The 14,760-nt window shown below is 45.2% G+C and overlaps 1 protein-coding gene across 2 annotated transcripts in view; it reads left to right on the forward strand.

Moving 5' to 3' along the window:
• Positions 1–14,760, forward strand: part of LOC120046507 (protein quaking-like) — a 96,342-nt gene that overhangs the window by 11,518 nt on the left and 70,064 nt on the right. For both annotated transcript variants that reach the window (XM_038991800.1, XM_038991799.1), the window contains exon 2: positions 11,708–11,850. In XM_038991800.1, coding sequence (XP_038847728.1) covers positions 11,708–11,850 — 143 coding nt within the window. The remainder of the gene's footprint in view (positions 1–11,707; positions 11,851–14,760) is intronic.

Below are 14,760 nucleotides of genomic sequence, written 5' to 3' on the forward strand. Positions count from 1 at the left end.
ACCGCCTAGTTTAATGCTGATAAAGAGCACCAAGACCCGGCTGTGAAAAATGAGCAATCCTTGACCTCAATTATCTCGGCTCACTAAGGGCTCAAAGGAGAGAGAGATGATTCTTTACTCTTTTGAAGGTGGATTATAAGTGTCTTAAATTTTGGCTGCAAGATGTTAGATTAGTTGAAATACTGTAGGCCGATCTTTAGTTGGAACATTGAGGTTGAGAAGTGTGAATGATCTCTTTTGGATGTGTTAAGCTGAGTTCTCATACTGCTCACAACATGTGATTTCGGTCCTGAATTTTTATTTTTGTCCAGATGTGCAACACTAAATCGTTTTATTTAGGCTCTGAATTTTTGAATCTTTTTCTTAGAGCTAGCTGATAATGTTTGCCGATAATTTGGACGGATCCTCCGTCCGACCTCCCATCCTCAAAACATGTGATACCTGCGGCCACTCATTAACAAGCATTAAACCATTAAAACCGCATGTCTCGTGACAGCCCAACCCAATTATGTCAGCCTAAGCCAGAGCATGCAGAACAGCGCAGGAACTGGAGTTTCATCAGTATGTTGCTGTGTTCATCCAGAAAGGAAATCACTGAGCGCAGTTTGTATCTCGTATATTTGCCTTAGCTGTGTGGCTAAATCGGACCACGTTCCAGCATAACTGCCTACTAATGTTTGTGCAAGCTTCAACCATAGTTGTAAATGAACCAAATGTGGCCTGTTCAGTATCTCACAGTCTCGCATTTGCTCAGTGTCTCTCTGAGTCTCTTACATTATCTCATTGTCGCTGAGCGTCTCGCATTAGCTCAATGTCTCTGAGCGTCTCGCATTAGCTCAATGTCGCTGAGCGTCTCGCATTAGCTCAATGTCTCTGAGCGTCTCATATTAGCTCAATGTCTCTGAGTGTCTAACATTAGCTCAGTATCTCATAGCATCAGTGTCTTACTCTGTCTCAGTGTCTCTCAGTATCTCAAATCAAATCCTAGTTCACTGGTCACGTACACAGATTTGCAGATCTTATCGCAGGTGCAGTGAAATGCTTATGTTTCTAGCTCCAACAGTGCGGTAATGCCTAGAAACACAAAACAATACACACATAATAATAAAAAACTACAAAAGAAAGAAATGAATTAGCAATGTCAGAGTCCGGAATATGAATATATATAATTGTGTGTTTATAGACAGTACGGACAGTATGTGAATAGAACAGGTGTGTACAGCAGTAGTTCTATAGAATGAACCATGACTAGAATACAGTATATACATATAAAGTGTGTAAAACAGTATGTCAACATTAGTAAAAGGAGCAGTCTCTAAGGTACAGGGTAGAGTAGTGGGTGGTAGCCGGCTAGTCACAGTGTCTAAGGTTCAGGGCAGAAGCCAGCTAGTGGTAACTGTTTCACAGTCTGATGGCCTGGAGATAGAAGCTGTTTATCAGTCTCTCATTCTCAGCTTTGATGCATCTGTACTGTCTCCGCCTTCTAGATGGTAGCGGGATGAACAGGCCATGGCTCAGGTGTCACTCTAATTCAGTGTCTATCTGTGTGTCTTTCCTCCAGTTTGTTTTTGCCCAGGCCTGTAGAGAGATGGCAGTGAGCCCGTCAGGCCAGCCCCGGGGCATGTGGCATCCATGTCACTGTTGCGCTGTGTCCATATGCTTCCCTCCATGCTCAGCCCAGCACAATCCTCTCTGCTGGCCCACATTAGCCATCACCACTGAGAATCATAATTTCCTTTGTGTTAGCACCTCCTGAGGCAGCAACTGCTCAAAAGCAGCTTGCTACAGTATACCTGTCACGTTGGTATGAATGATTCGGGAGACAGGCGCAGGAATGCGTAATAGGTTATTTGAGAGAACCTATTCCCCATCAGGAGACTGAAAAGATTTGGCATGGGTCCTCAGATCCTCAGAAAGTTCTACAGCTGCACCATCGAAAGCATCCTGACGGGTTGCATCACTGCCTGGTATGGCAAATGCTCGGCCTCCGACCGCAAAGCACTACAGAGGGTAGTGCGTACGGCCCAGTACATCACTGGGGCCAAGCTTCCTGCTATCCAGTGCCTCTATACCAGGCGGTGTCAAAGACTCCAGCCACCCTAGTCATTGGCTGTTCTCTCTGCTACCGCACGGCAAGCGGTACCGGAGCACCAAGTCTAGGTCCAAGAGGCTGCTAAACAGCTTCTACCCCGAAGCCATAAGACTCCTGAACAGCTAATCAAATGGCTACCCAGACTATTTGCACCCCCCCACCCACTACGCTGCTGCTACTCTCTGTTATTATCTCTGTTATTACATAGCCACTTTAACAACCCTACCTGCATGTACATAATTATCTCAAATATCTCAACACCGGTGCCCCCGCACATTGACACATTGACTCTGTACCGGTACCCCCTGTATATAACCCCGCTATTGTTATTTACTGCTGCTCTTTATATATTTTTTTCTTCTCTCTTTTTAAAAAAACCTGTTGGTTAAGGGCTTGTAAATAAGCATTTCTCTGTTGTATTCGGCACATGTGACAAATAAAATTTGATTTGATTTATTCTTGTAACAATAATCGACAGGACAATGGTAAACCAAGGGCACACTTATACAATTACTAATCACTGGGAATAGGGGTCAGGTGTGCGTAATGAAAGTTCCGGAGGGATCCGTGACAATACCCATGCACTTACACACATACAAACACATTCAATACTACCTTATACATACAGTGCATTCGGAAAGTGTTCAGACCCCTTGACTTTTTCCACATTTTGTTACGTTACAGCCTTATTCTGAAATTCTGAAAAATTGTATTTCATCCATCTCCACGCAATACCCCATAATGACCAAGCGAAAACAGGTTTATAGAAATTTTTGCAAATGTATTACAAATAAAAAAACACATACCTTATTTACGTAAGTATTCAGGCCCTTTGCTATGAGACTTGAAATTGAGCTCAGGTGCATCCTGTTTCCATTGATCATCCTTGAGATGTTTCTTTAACTTGATTGGAGTCCACCTGTGGTAAATTCAATTGATTGGACATGATTTGGAAAGGCACACACCTGTCTATATAAGATCTCACAGTTGACAGTGCATGTCAAAGCCATCAGGTCGAAGGAATTGTCCGTAGAGCTCCGAGAGAGGATTGTGTCGAGGCACAGATCTGGGGAAGGGTACCAAAACATTTCTGCAGCATTGAAGGTCCCCAAGAACACAGTGGCCTCCATCATTCTTAAATGGATGAAGTTTGGAACCACTAAGACTTTTCCTAGAGCTGGCCGCCCAGCCAAACTGAGCAATCAGGGGAGAAGGCCCTTGGTCAGGGAGCTGTCCAAGAACCCGATGGTCACTCTGACAGAGTTCCAGAGTTCCTTTGTGGAGATTGTCCAGAAGGACAACCATCTCTGCAGCACTCCACCAATCAGGCCTTTATGGTAGTGGCCAGACGGAAGCCACTCCTCAGTAAAAGGCACATGACAGCCTGCTTGGAGTTTTCCAAAAGGCACCTAAAGACTCTCAGACCATGAGAAACAAGATTCTCTGGTCTGATCAATTCTTATGTAAATGTGATATTTCAGTTCTTATTTTTTCTCTCCATTTACAACATTTTCTAAAAACGTATGTTTGCTTTGTCATTATGGGGCATTGTGTGTAGATTGATGAAGGGGAAAAAAACAATTGAATCAATTTTAGAATAAAGCTGGAACGTAAACAAAATGTGGAAGAAGTCAAGGGGTCTGAATACTTTCCGAATGCACTGTACATATTGCATATACCGGTGCACAAACTGACCTGGAATAATTGTCTGAGCTCCTGCCCTAATCACGGTACAGTGTATCACACAGGCACCAGCCTTGCTATATTACTGTAGATATTATGTGTGTGTGTATGTGCGTGCTTGTGTATCCATCTGTGTGTGTGTGTGCAGTCGCTGCTGTCTGTGATTAGGCAGCAGGGTGGATGATGAGATCTGTCAGCCCTGTCTCCCTGATCAGACCGTGCATGGCAGCCGTCTGCACCAGCGTACAGGCGCTTTCAGAAATACTCCACTGGGTCTGCTACTAGGCTCTGCTAGCTCCACCACTCCGCCACACTGAGCTAATTGAAGTGGGTATGTGCCAGAGCAGGCAGTGCAGAGTAAGCATCCCCCCCCCTCCTCCCCCCTCCTTTCTCTTCCTCCTTTCTCCTCCTCCTCCTCCTCTTCTCTTCTTCGTGACAGGGATTTCCGCTGCTCGAGTGTCCCTGCTCATTTTCGGAGCGTGTGACGGCAGAATCGGAGCGAGGGATTTCAGGAGGCTTTCATTAGGGCACAGCTGGTTTGCGCCCAGCGGGCCCCAGAGTCAACAGCGACAGTGGGATATGAGCTGCTGCCCGATGTTTGGGCATCTAAATATGGCACCTCGTGCCCCAAAGAAACAGACCCCCGAGATGTATCTCCCTATTTGTCGTCGTCGTCGTCGTCCCCCCCCCCCCCCCCCCGAGATGGCATCATCACATACCACTGGAGCTGAAGTCCAACTTGTGATGGGTTGATTTAGCTGCGATCAGACCTCTGTAGGTGGACACAAAGCAGGTACACTGTAGAGAGAGGGAGGGAGCGAAGGGTGAGAAGGAGGAGAATTATTATTCTGCAGAAAGCGCAGTTCCAGATGGCATCTCTGTTTGAGCGCTCGCCCCCCCCCCCCCAGACTGAACCTTCACTCTCGATGTGGTCGCCACTCACAGAGCCCCGTAATTACTAACACAGAAGGGTGTCGGGACGATACTCTCTCTGTCTCTGTCTCGCACTCTGTCTGTATCTCATGCTCTCATGCTCTCGTTTTCTCTCTGTCTCAGTGTCTCTCACTTCCTTCTCTTTTCTGTGTGCACATCTTCCTCACACTTGTTTTTTTTTTGTGGCTTTTTTGTCTTTTTTTGCCTTTCTCCATGTCTCTGTTTTATCTCCTATCTGGACGTGTGTGTGTGTGTGTGTGTTGCCCTTCTCATAAAGGACAGAGATATCATATCGTATCAATCTTGTGAAGAACGCGACCCGCGTAGGGCGCCAGCTGATTACGGACACACACACATGCACACGCACGCGTGCACACACACACACACAATGCATCTGATAAACTGATCTCACGTACTGGGGATCAGCTGAGAAGCCCCACGTAGTCTCAGTTAAAGCACGGTAAACTCACCAGCTGCTTTTTCAGTAATCTGATCAATCGCATGGTACAAGTTGGCGTGTGTCCTCCAGGCTGCTAATTGAACAGAGGCATTCGCAGCTGTTGATGTTTCAGTTTGACGTTCACCAGGACCCTATATTTATTTATTTATTATTTTATTATTTTGCTTTATTCTGTTTATTGAACGAGCAACTGTTTAAGGTGTTTGATGTGGTGAGATGGTTAAGGGTTTGTGGATGAAAGCTTGTGCCTGTGAGAGTCATTTGTTCTGAGGCTATATAGGCTAATAGTTTGTGATGTTCAGGAAAGCTGAGGCTGATTGCCGCCGATATATGTGGCAGATGGTGTTGAATTGGAGGGTAAATTCATCTGGGTGTATTGATTCGGCGTAGGGTTACTCAGCTTACATCTCTCTCTCTCTCTCAGGATCACTTGGATGTGCATCGCAAAAGTCATCATATCCTTGTCAGATTGGCACTGTTCCTTAGTAGAGAAAATGTAACGTTACCTTCTTGAACTAAATGTGTGTGTGTGTGTGTGTGTGTGTGTGTGTGTGTGTGTGTGTGTGTGTGTGTGTGTGTGTGTGTGTGTGTGTGTGTGTGTGTGTGTGTGTGTGTGTGTGTGTGTGTGATTGTGTGTGTGTGTGTGTGATTGTGTGATTGTGTGTGTGCGTGAGCATGTGCGTGCGTGTGGTCACAAGTGTGTCTGTGGGCGCGAGCTAAAGTGTGTGTGTGTCCACATAGGCAGGTGGCAGCGTTGTGTGCTCAGGAGTGCAGTAGGAGTTGCCCTTCAGGCCATAGCAGGAAATTGATTGAATTCAGAGGGGTTTAGAAAGCTGACAAATCACAAAAAGAAAAAACTGGTTTAAAACGCTGTAATAACGCTGTCCATAAATCACCAGTGACAGTTTAATCATCCTCAGGACTGTGGCCTAGTCTGACCACTGGACAACACTCAGGAACTGGCCAAAAGAAAGTACAACCAAACATACACACACAATTCATTCACACCGATGTATGTCTCATAAATCAAGACATTCCTAGCATCAATAAACATCTGCTCACGGTCAAATATGAATCTGACAATTTAATTAAATTACCCAGCATGCTTTTTATAAGAGCACATCGTTTCCCTCAAATCATCCATTAAAATGAACTTAGAAATATTTTGTCCCTACATTTCCCCTTCCACTTGCATTAGCTGGGGTTGACTTCTTATACGGCCCTGAGCTCTATTTCATCTGAGAGCTTGAAACAGCAGTGCTGTGTGGCGTCCATGGTAGGGAGAAAATAAAAGCTGAAAGGGAGCCAATGTATCGCCTTTCTGCATGTTTCAGCCCTTACCCCCCCCCCCCCCCCCCCCCTCCATCTCAAGTGTTTTAAAGGCAGTAGTGGCATGCCAGAGGCTGGGTGGGAGAAAAACATGATTGTTATTTATGTACATAACAGACAAGCCCTATTCAGTGTGACATTTCACATGTAGGACTAAGCTATGTGTATAACTACGCCGGATGATTTACTAAGATCATTTGGTTTGGAATCCCCCCAGGCTCTGTCCCAAGGCCCCTTGGATTTGAAATTCTTTGCAATGCTCTAAAGTTGGTTTCCTTTCCCTCTTTAACAAATGCCTCGACAATACCCCTTACACCACAACACATCTAAATGAGCTTTCTTTCTTTTAGGTGTCTATATGTTACTGTTACTCCCACACGTTACAGTGACTTGTTGTGTGTGACATCTCCCAAAATGAAGCCACAGCAATAATCGCAACAATACCAAGTGCAGCCATTCCATGAGAGCATTCATGAGACCTGAAATACAGATGATTCCTAGTCAATACCACTTGCTTGAGCCAGTGCTTTGTCTGAAGTGGTGTAGAGTAGAGAAGGGTTTCAGTGTTGTACATTTGTGTACATTTTAGCCATTAACAGACACTCTTGTCCCTTATTCAGAGGGACTAACAGTCGGTGTTGTATAATTTACTCCTCTGGATCCTCTTGAAGGAAGTTTTCTCTGAGGGCTGTTTTCTCCCACAATGCTAAGCTTTGACCGTCCCAAAAATCACCTTCCATTACAATAGGCTCGTATAGCTCTCCACCAGCTGCAACCCCACCCTGCCATCACACTGGGCTCCCCGACATACAGGATGATGATGGGCCTCTGTACAAGGACCATCCTGCCACACTGGTCAAGGCTGAGGCTAAATGAGGAGGCATTTGTACCTCTGTGTGTGTGTGTGTGTGGGGGGGGTGTATCTATGTGAAGAAACCAATAAGTCATGGGATGTTGTGAGCGTATCAGTGTATCTATGTGAAGAAACCAATAAGTCATGGGATGTTGTGAGCGTATCAGTGTATCTATGTGAAGAAACCAATAAGTCATGGATGTTGTGAGCGTATCAGTGTATCTATGTAAAGAAACCAATAAGTCATGGGATGTTGTGAACGTATCAGTGTATCTATGTGAAGAAACCAATAAGTCATGGGATGTTGTGAGCGTATCAGTGTATCTATGTGAAGAAACCAATAAGTCATGGATGTTGTGAGCGTATCAGTGTATCTATGTAAAGAAGGCATGGCAATATGGCAGGCAGCCATCTCCATTGTAATTCCATCTCTCCCTCCTCCTTGGTTTGCCCCTGAGAATTGCATCAGAGGATTCATCTGTAATAGAATTAGCCAGTGTGTGTGCCGCAGCAGCAGCTAGGGATGGGTATAGTTCATGTCTTTTATGAAACAAACAGAGTTGGTCGTTTTAATTATCCTTTCCATCTTATTATAAAGCTCTCTCTCTCTTACTCTATCTCTCTCTTTCTCGCACTTTCTCCATATCTCTCTCTCTCTCACTATCTCATTCTATCTCCATCTCATTCTCTCTTCTCTCTCCCTATTCATCTCTCTTTCTCTCTTTTGTCTCTACCTAGCTTTTTACCTTCTCTCTCTCATTCCTCCACTCTCCCTCTCTCCTTTTTCTCCTCGGGGATAATATCCGTTCGTTTAAGAAATTGAGAGTTATTACCCCCTTCATTAAATGACAGAATGGATCTAAAGTCATTGACTGTGATTATCTGTCCTCCATCTCCCTGCTTCTCCTTTGCGGCGCACACAGACCAGGTGAATGACATATAGCTCCCACCGTTTGTTCCGATGTGCCTATTTTTCTCCTTTTCTTTTTCACAGTCTCTCTCTTTCTCCCTCTTTTTAATTGCTCAGTTTCTCCCTCCCCTCCCTCTGCCTGTCTGTCTGTTTGACTGTCTGTCTGTGTCTGTCTCTACGTCTCTCTCTCTCTCTCTCTCTCTCTCTCTCTCTCTCTCTCTCTCTCTCTCTCTCTCTCTCTCTCTCTCTCTCTTCTCCCCTCTCTCAGTCAGCAGTACTACAGTATTGACTTTCTGGCATCTTTCTTTCTGCCACAGAGAGTTTCTGAAACGAGGCCCACAGGCCCAGCAGTTAGACTTGTTTATTGAGGTCATGCCAGAGGTTACATGACTCCCCAGTCTGCTGTCTATTGTGAGTTTCGGTATTGCTCTGTAGCCTTCAAGTAAGCTTCTCAAATTGCTGTATATGTCATTTTTTTTTATGCCTCCAACTGTTGTTGGCACCCAATTCCTTAAACGTGTGTGTGTGTGTGTGTGTGTGTGTGTGTGTGTGTGTGTGTGTGTGTGTGTGTGTGTGTGTGTGTGTGTGTGTGTGTGTGTGTGTGTGTGTGTGTGTGTGTGTGTGTGTGTGTGTGTGTGTGTGTGTGTGTGTGTGTGTGTAATAGACACCCAATTCCTTACACTTGTGTGTGTGTGCCATTGACACCCAATTCCTTAAACGTGTGTGTGTGTGCCATAGACACCCAATTCCTTAAACGTGTGTGTGTGTGCCATAGACACCCATTTCCTTAAACATGTGTGTGTGTGCCATAGACACCCAATTCCTTAAACGTGTGTGTGCGTGCCATAGACACCCAATTCCTTAAACGTGTGTGTGTGTGCCATAGACACCCAATTCCTTAAACGTTTGTGTGTGTGTGCCATAGACACCCAATTCCTTAAACGTGTGTGTGTGTGTGCCATAGACACCCAATTCCTTAAACGTGTGTGTGTGTGCCATAGACACCCATTTCCTTAAACATGTGTGTGTGTGCCATAGACACCCAATTCCTTAAACGTGTATGTGTGTGCCATAAACACCCAATTCCTTAAACGTGTGTGTGCCATAGACACCCATTTCCTTAAACATGTGTGTGTGTGCCATAGACACCCAATTCCTTAAACGTGTGTGTGTGTGTGTGCCATAGACACCCATTTCCTTAAACGTGTGTGTGCCATAGACACCCAATTCCTTAAACGTGTGTGTGTGTGCCATAGACACCCAATTCCTTAAACGTGTGTGTGCCATAGACACCCATTTCCTTAAACATGTGTGTGTGTGCCATAGACACCCAATTCCTTAAACGTGTGTGTGTGTGCCATAGACACCCATTTCCTTAAACGTGTGTGTGCCATAGACACCCAATTCCTTAAACGTGTGTGTGTGTGCCATAGACACCCATTTCCTTAAACGTGTGTGTGTGTGCCATAGACACCCATTTCCTTAAACGTGTGTGTGTGTGCCATAGACACCCATTTCCTTAAACGTGTGTGTGTGTGCCATAGACACCCAATTCCTTAAACGTGTGTGTGCCATAGACACCCAATTCCTTAAACGTGTGTGTGTGTGCCATAGACACCCAATTCCTTAAACGTGTGTGTGTGTGCCATAGACACCCAATTCCTTAAACGTGTGTGTGCCATAGACACCCAATTCCTTAAATGTGTGTGTGTGTGTGCCATAGACACCCATTTCCTTAAACATGTGTGTGCCATAGACACCCATTTCCTTAAACATGTGTGTGCCATAGACAACCAATTCCTTAAATGTGTGTGTGTGTGCCATAGACACCCATTTCCTTAAACATGTGTGTGCCATAGACACCCATTTCCTTAAACATGTGTGTGCCATAGACACCCAATTCCTTAAACGTGTGTGTGTGTGCCATAGACACCCATTTCCTTAAACGTGTGTGTGCCATAGACACCCATTTCCTTAAACATGTGTGTGCCATAGACACCCATTTCCTTAAACTTGTGTGTGCCATAGACACCCAATTCCTTAAATGTGTGTGTGTGTGTGTGTGCCATAGACACCCATTTCCTTAAACATGTGTGTGCATATTAGACACCCATTTCCTTAAACGTGTGTGTGTGTGTGTGTGTGTGTGTGTGTGTGTGTGTGTGTGTGTGTGTGTGTGTGTGTGTGTGTGTGTGTGTGTGTGTGTGTGTGTGTGTGTGTGTGTGTGTGTGTGTGTGTGTGTGTGTGTATTTTTGGATTAACTGATGTGGTGGATTGAAGTTATCTAATCTAAAATATGTCTGTGTGAGATTGCATACATGTATTTCTTTTCGGTAATAGGGTTCCAAATGGCAGGCTTGATAGGTGACAGCTCTGATGACTTGGTATGCATTGTTTTGTTGTTGTTTTCATGCTCTTCTTGAACGTTTCCACACTCGTTGTAGATGGATGACGGTGGAAAGAGATACTCAATAATTCATTCGGAATCAAAGTCATTTCATACTCTTTAGAGACGAAAGCCACCCAGTGACGTTGCAACCATACATATGCATTTTAAACCTGTTTGTGGCCAGCTGTCTTCCTGCAACAGTGTATTCTTTCAGGCAGACTGTCACAGATGTGTTGTTTATGCGTGTTTGCCCATGGTCTTCTCATCATAATGGCCTTTAATCTGTGACCAGAGGTGTGTAGGTGAGAGCAGATGTGGTAAGATCTTATGTCTGTAGACCAGTTGGAGGTGGCTATAGGAGGTGGCTATGGGAGGTGACTATAGGAGGTGGCTATGGGAGGTGACTATAGGAGGTGACTATAGGAGAAGGCTATAGGAGGTGGCTATAGGAGGTGGCTATAGGAGATGGCTATAGGAGGTGGCTATAGGAGGTGGCTATGGGAGGTGGCTATGGGAGGTGGCTATGGGAGGTGGCTATAGGAAGTGGCTATGGGAGGTGGCTATAGGAGGTGGCTATGGGAGGTGGCTATGGGAGGTGGCTATGGGAGGTGGCTATGGGAGATGGCTATGGGAGGTGCTTGTCCCTATACCTCTCATACGGATGTCCTAAAACACTTGCATATTTCCTTGCTGCCACAGATGATGTAGTTGTATGAGCGAGTCTATGCCACAGATGGTGTAGTTGTATGAGCGAGTCTATGCCACAGATGATGTAGTTGTATGAGCGAGTCTATGCCACAGATGGTGTAGTTGTGTGAGCGAGTCTATGCCACAGATGATGTAGTTGTATGAGCGAGTCTATGCCACAGATGATGTAGTTGTATGAGCGAGTCTATGGCCCCGTTTTGGTCCTTCTTTGTTATGGTGTGACTGGTATCCTTACCAATCTGCCTTGCACTGTGTTGCGGAGTCTGCGTGCCTACAACGGTGTTGTACAGTACCAACTTTGTTCTGCCTATCATCTGACTGACGTGTTTGCTTCTCCTCCTGTCCGCCAGAGATCAGCCGGGTACGGAAGGACATGTACAACGACACGCTAAACGGCAGCACAGAGAAGCGGAGCAGTGAGCTCCCAGACGCAGTGGGCCCCATGGTGCAGCTCCAGGAGAAACTATTTGTGCCTGTGAAAGAGTACCCCGATGTGAGTACAATCTTTTGTCTGATTACACACACACACACACACACACACACACACACACACACACACACACACACACACACACACACACACACATACACACACACACATACATACGAAGATACTCACACACGGGTATCTCCCCACTGCTGCTAGCAGGGAAATACACACACACACACACACGCACAGGCACGCCTGAAGGACCACCACAAGTCTACGATGAAAAATGTATGTTTGCGTCAAGGCACTTTCCCTAGATGAATATGAATAATATAACTGTGGGTAAACTGGGTGTGGCTGCATTCAGTATCAGTCTTATAGGATTACCAAGTTCTTACAAGTCCTGGTGATCAATGTCCAAGTTACTGATTGGGTTAAGAGTTCTGGGTGCAGTGGGATTCTGACTGGGCACCGTGTAAACCCCGGCGGGGGGGGGGGGGGGGGGGGGGCTACTGTTATTGGACTGATCCGTCCACATGTGAAGAATAGTCTCGGCTAGCTATTTATTGACATGGGGTTGCATAATGGCACTCAACCGGTACTCCCAGCACTACATTGTTGAAAGATACAGTTTATATCAACCCATAAAGTTGCGAAAGTTGCGTTCTGTTTCGGTACTTAATATATTATTTCTGAACTGCTGTGCTGTTTCTTTACCTCCGTATTACTAGTCATGTAAACGTGTCGTGTCAGGAGAAATGAAGAAACAACAGAAATGCATCAGGCAGTGGGCACTAGGCGGAAGATTGCATCATCTACGCAAGTCCCCACTTTGAACTTACCTCAACCGCGCGCGCATGTTCTACCTCGCACCTGAAACTATCCGCCTCGTAGTTAACAAATCTTTTAAGCAATCGCCCTCAGATCGTGCTCGCCTTAAGCCTGGCCCAGGGGGAGCGAGCCGAGCTCCGAGCTGATTGATCCCAATTAACTTGTTCCTCTGAGTGGCTGATTGTTGCGTGGGCAGCATTAATGGAGTTGAGTCATCGGAGGTTTAAACACACAGCTCCAGTCCGGATTCGTCTACTGTATTTCTGCTGAGGTTTTAAGGCTTTTCAAAGGTTGTTTATGCCACCGTTTTTCACCTGGGGGAAAACAGTAATAGTTAAGTCAGTGTACACAGACCACCCATGATACAGACTGCCTCCTACTGACCACCTACTGGACAAAAACTGGCTGAATCAATGTTTTTCCCACGTCATTTCACCCCCCCTCCAAAAATTCAATGTGATGACGTTGAATCAATGTGGAAAACGGATTGTATTTGCAAAAGTTATAAATGTAAGGGAATTTCGTCTGTTTTTCACCCAACGTTTAACCTAAATCCAACGACATGGTGAATTTGTTGGTTGATTTCACGATGAATTCCCGTTAGTTGACAACTCAACCAAATGTATATCAAAACTAGACGTTGACGTCTGTGCCCAGTGGATTTTGTACAGAACTGCCTTTTTTGTTGTTGTTGTTGCATGTTATGAATTCACAGTAGATTGGGAATATGGATGGCTATAGATGGTATGAGATAATAATGTGTCTCTGCAGTCTGTCTGCCTGTATTGGATGTAGGTGGTGTGTGAAAATGTTGTCGATCTCTTGAGTCTCTCTCTCTCTTTCCCAGTCAGTGTTTCTTGGCTTGCTCTTCTAGTCTCCGGTAAAGGACAGCAGCAGCAGAGTGAGTGTCGATGCTGGTTGTCCTTGCTGCTCTGAAGGACCGGGAGGATCATTATTACTGAGGACAGGTTCATTAGGAACACTGAGAGATTATATGAGAGGGCTTCAAATAGCCCCCAGCTGAGAGTGCTGGAGCCGTGTGTGCGTGTGCGTGTGCGTGTGTGTGGTTTTGCGTACATGCTTATCATTACTGATAATTATCATTACTGACAATAAGAGTTGATAGTGTTCGTGACCGGGAGGATCAGTTGAAATGGCGCCGAAGAGGATGGCTGATGTTTTACATGCTCCTTACCAACTGTGCTATTTAGTTAGTTTTTTTGCGTTGTTTGTAACTTATTTTGCAACTTATTTTGTACATAATATTGCTGCTACCATCTCTTATGACCGAAAATAACTTCTGGACATCAGAACAGCGATCTACTCACCTCGAACTGGAAGAAGCTTTTTCCTTTGACGAGTCCGACGAGAAGAATCTACTGCTCTCCCGGGAACAGGCCCAAATCCCCGTCATTTGTGTGAAGAAAAGATGGAGGAAAACAGGGCGCAGATCGGGCTGCCTTCTGAGAATCCGTAGGCAAACTCCCACTGCCATCCGTTCTACTGGCTAACGTGCAATCATTGGAAAATAAAATGACGATTATAGTACCAACGGGACATTAAAAACTGTAATATATTATGTTTCACCGAGTTGTGGCTGAACGATGACACGGATAATATAGAGCTGGCTGGATTTTCCATGCACCGGCAGAACAGAGAAGAAGCTACGTCTGGTAAGACTAGGGGGGGCGGTTTGTGTCTATTTGTCAATAACAGCTGGTGCGCAATGTCTAATATTAAAGAAGTCTCAAGGTATTGCTCACCTGAGGTAGAATACCTCATGATAACCTGTATACCACACTATCTACCAAGAGAGTTCTCATCTATATTATTCGTAGCCGTCTATTTACCACCACAAACCAATGCTGGCACTAAGACCGCACTCAACCAACTCTGTAAGGCCATAAGCAAACAAGAAAATGCTCATCCAGAAGCGGCACTCCTAGTGTCCAGGGATTTTAATGCAGGCAAACTTAAATCAGTTTGACCAAATTTACCAGCATGTCACATGAGCAACCAGAGGGGAAAAAACTCTACCACCTTTACTCCACACAGAGAGATGCATAAAAAGCTCTCCCCCGCCCTCCATTTGGCAAATCGGACCATAATTCTATCCTGCTGATTCCTGCTTACAAGCAAAAA

The sequence above is a fragment of the Salvelinus namaycush genome, chromosome 4 (genome assembly GCF_016432855.1).
Source record: "Salvelinus namaycush isolate Seneca chromosome 4, SaNama_1.0, whole genome shotgun sequence".
NCBI lineage: Eukaryota > Metazoa > Chordata > Actinopteri > Salmoniformes > Salmonidae > Salvelinus > Salvelinus namaycush.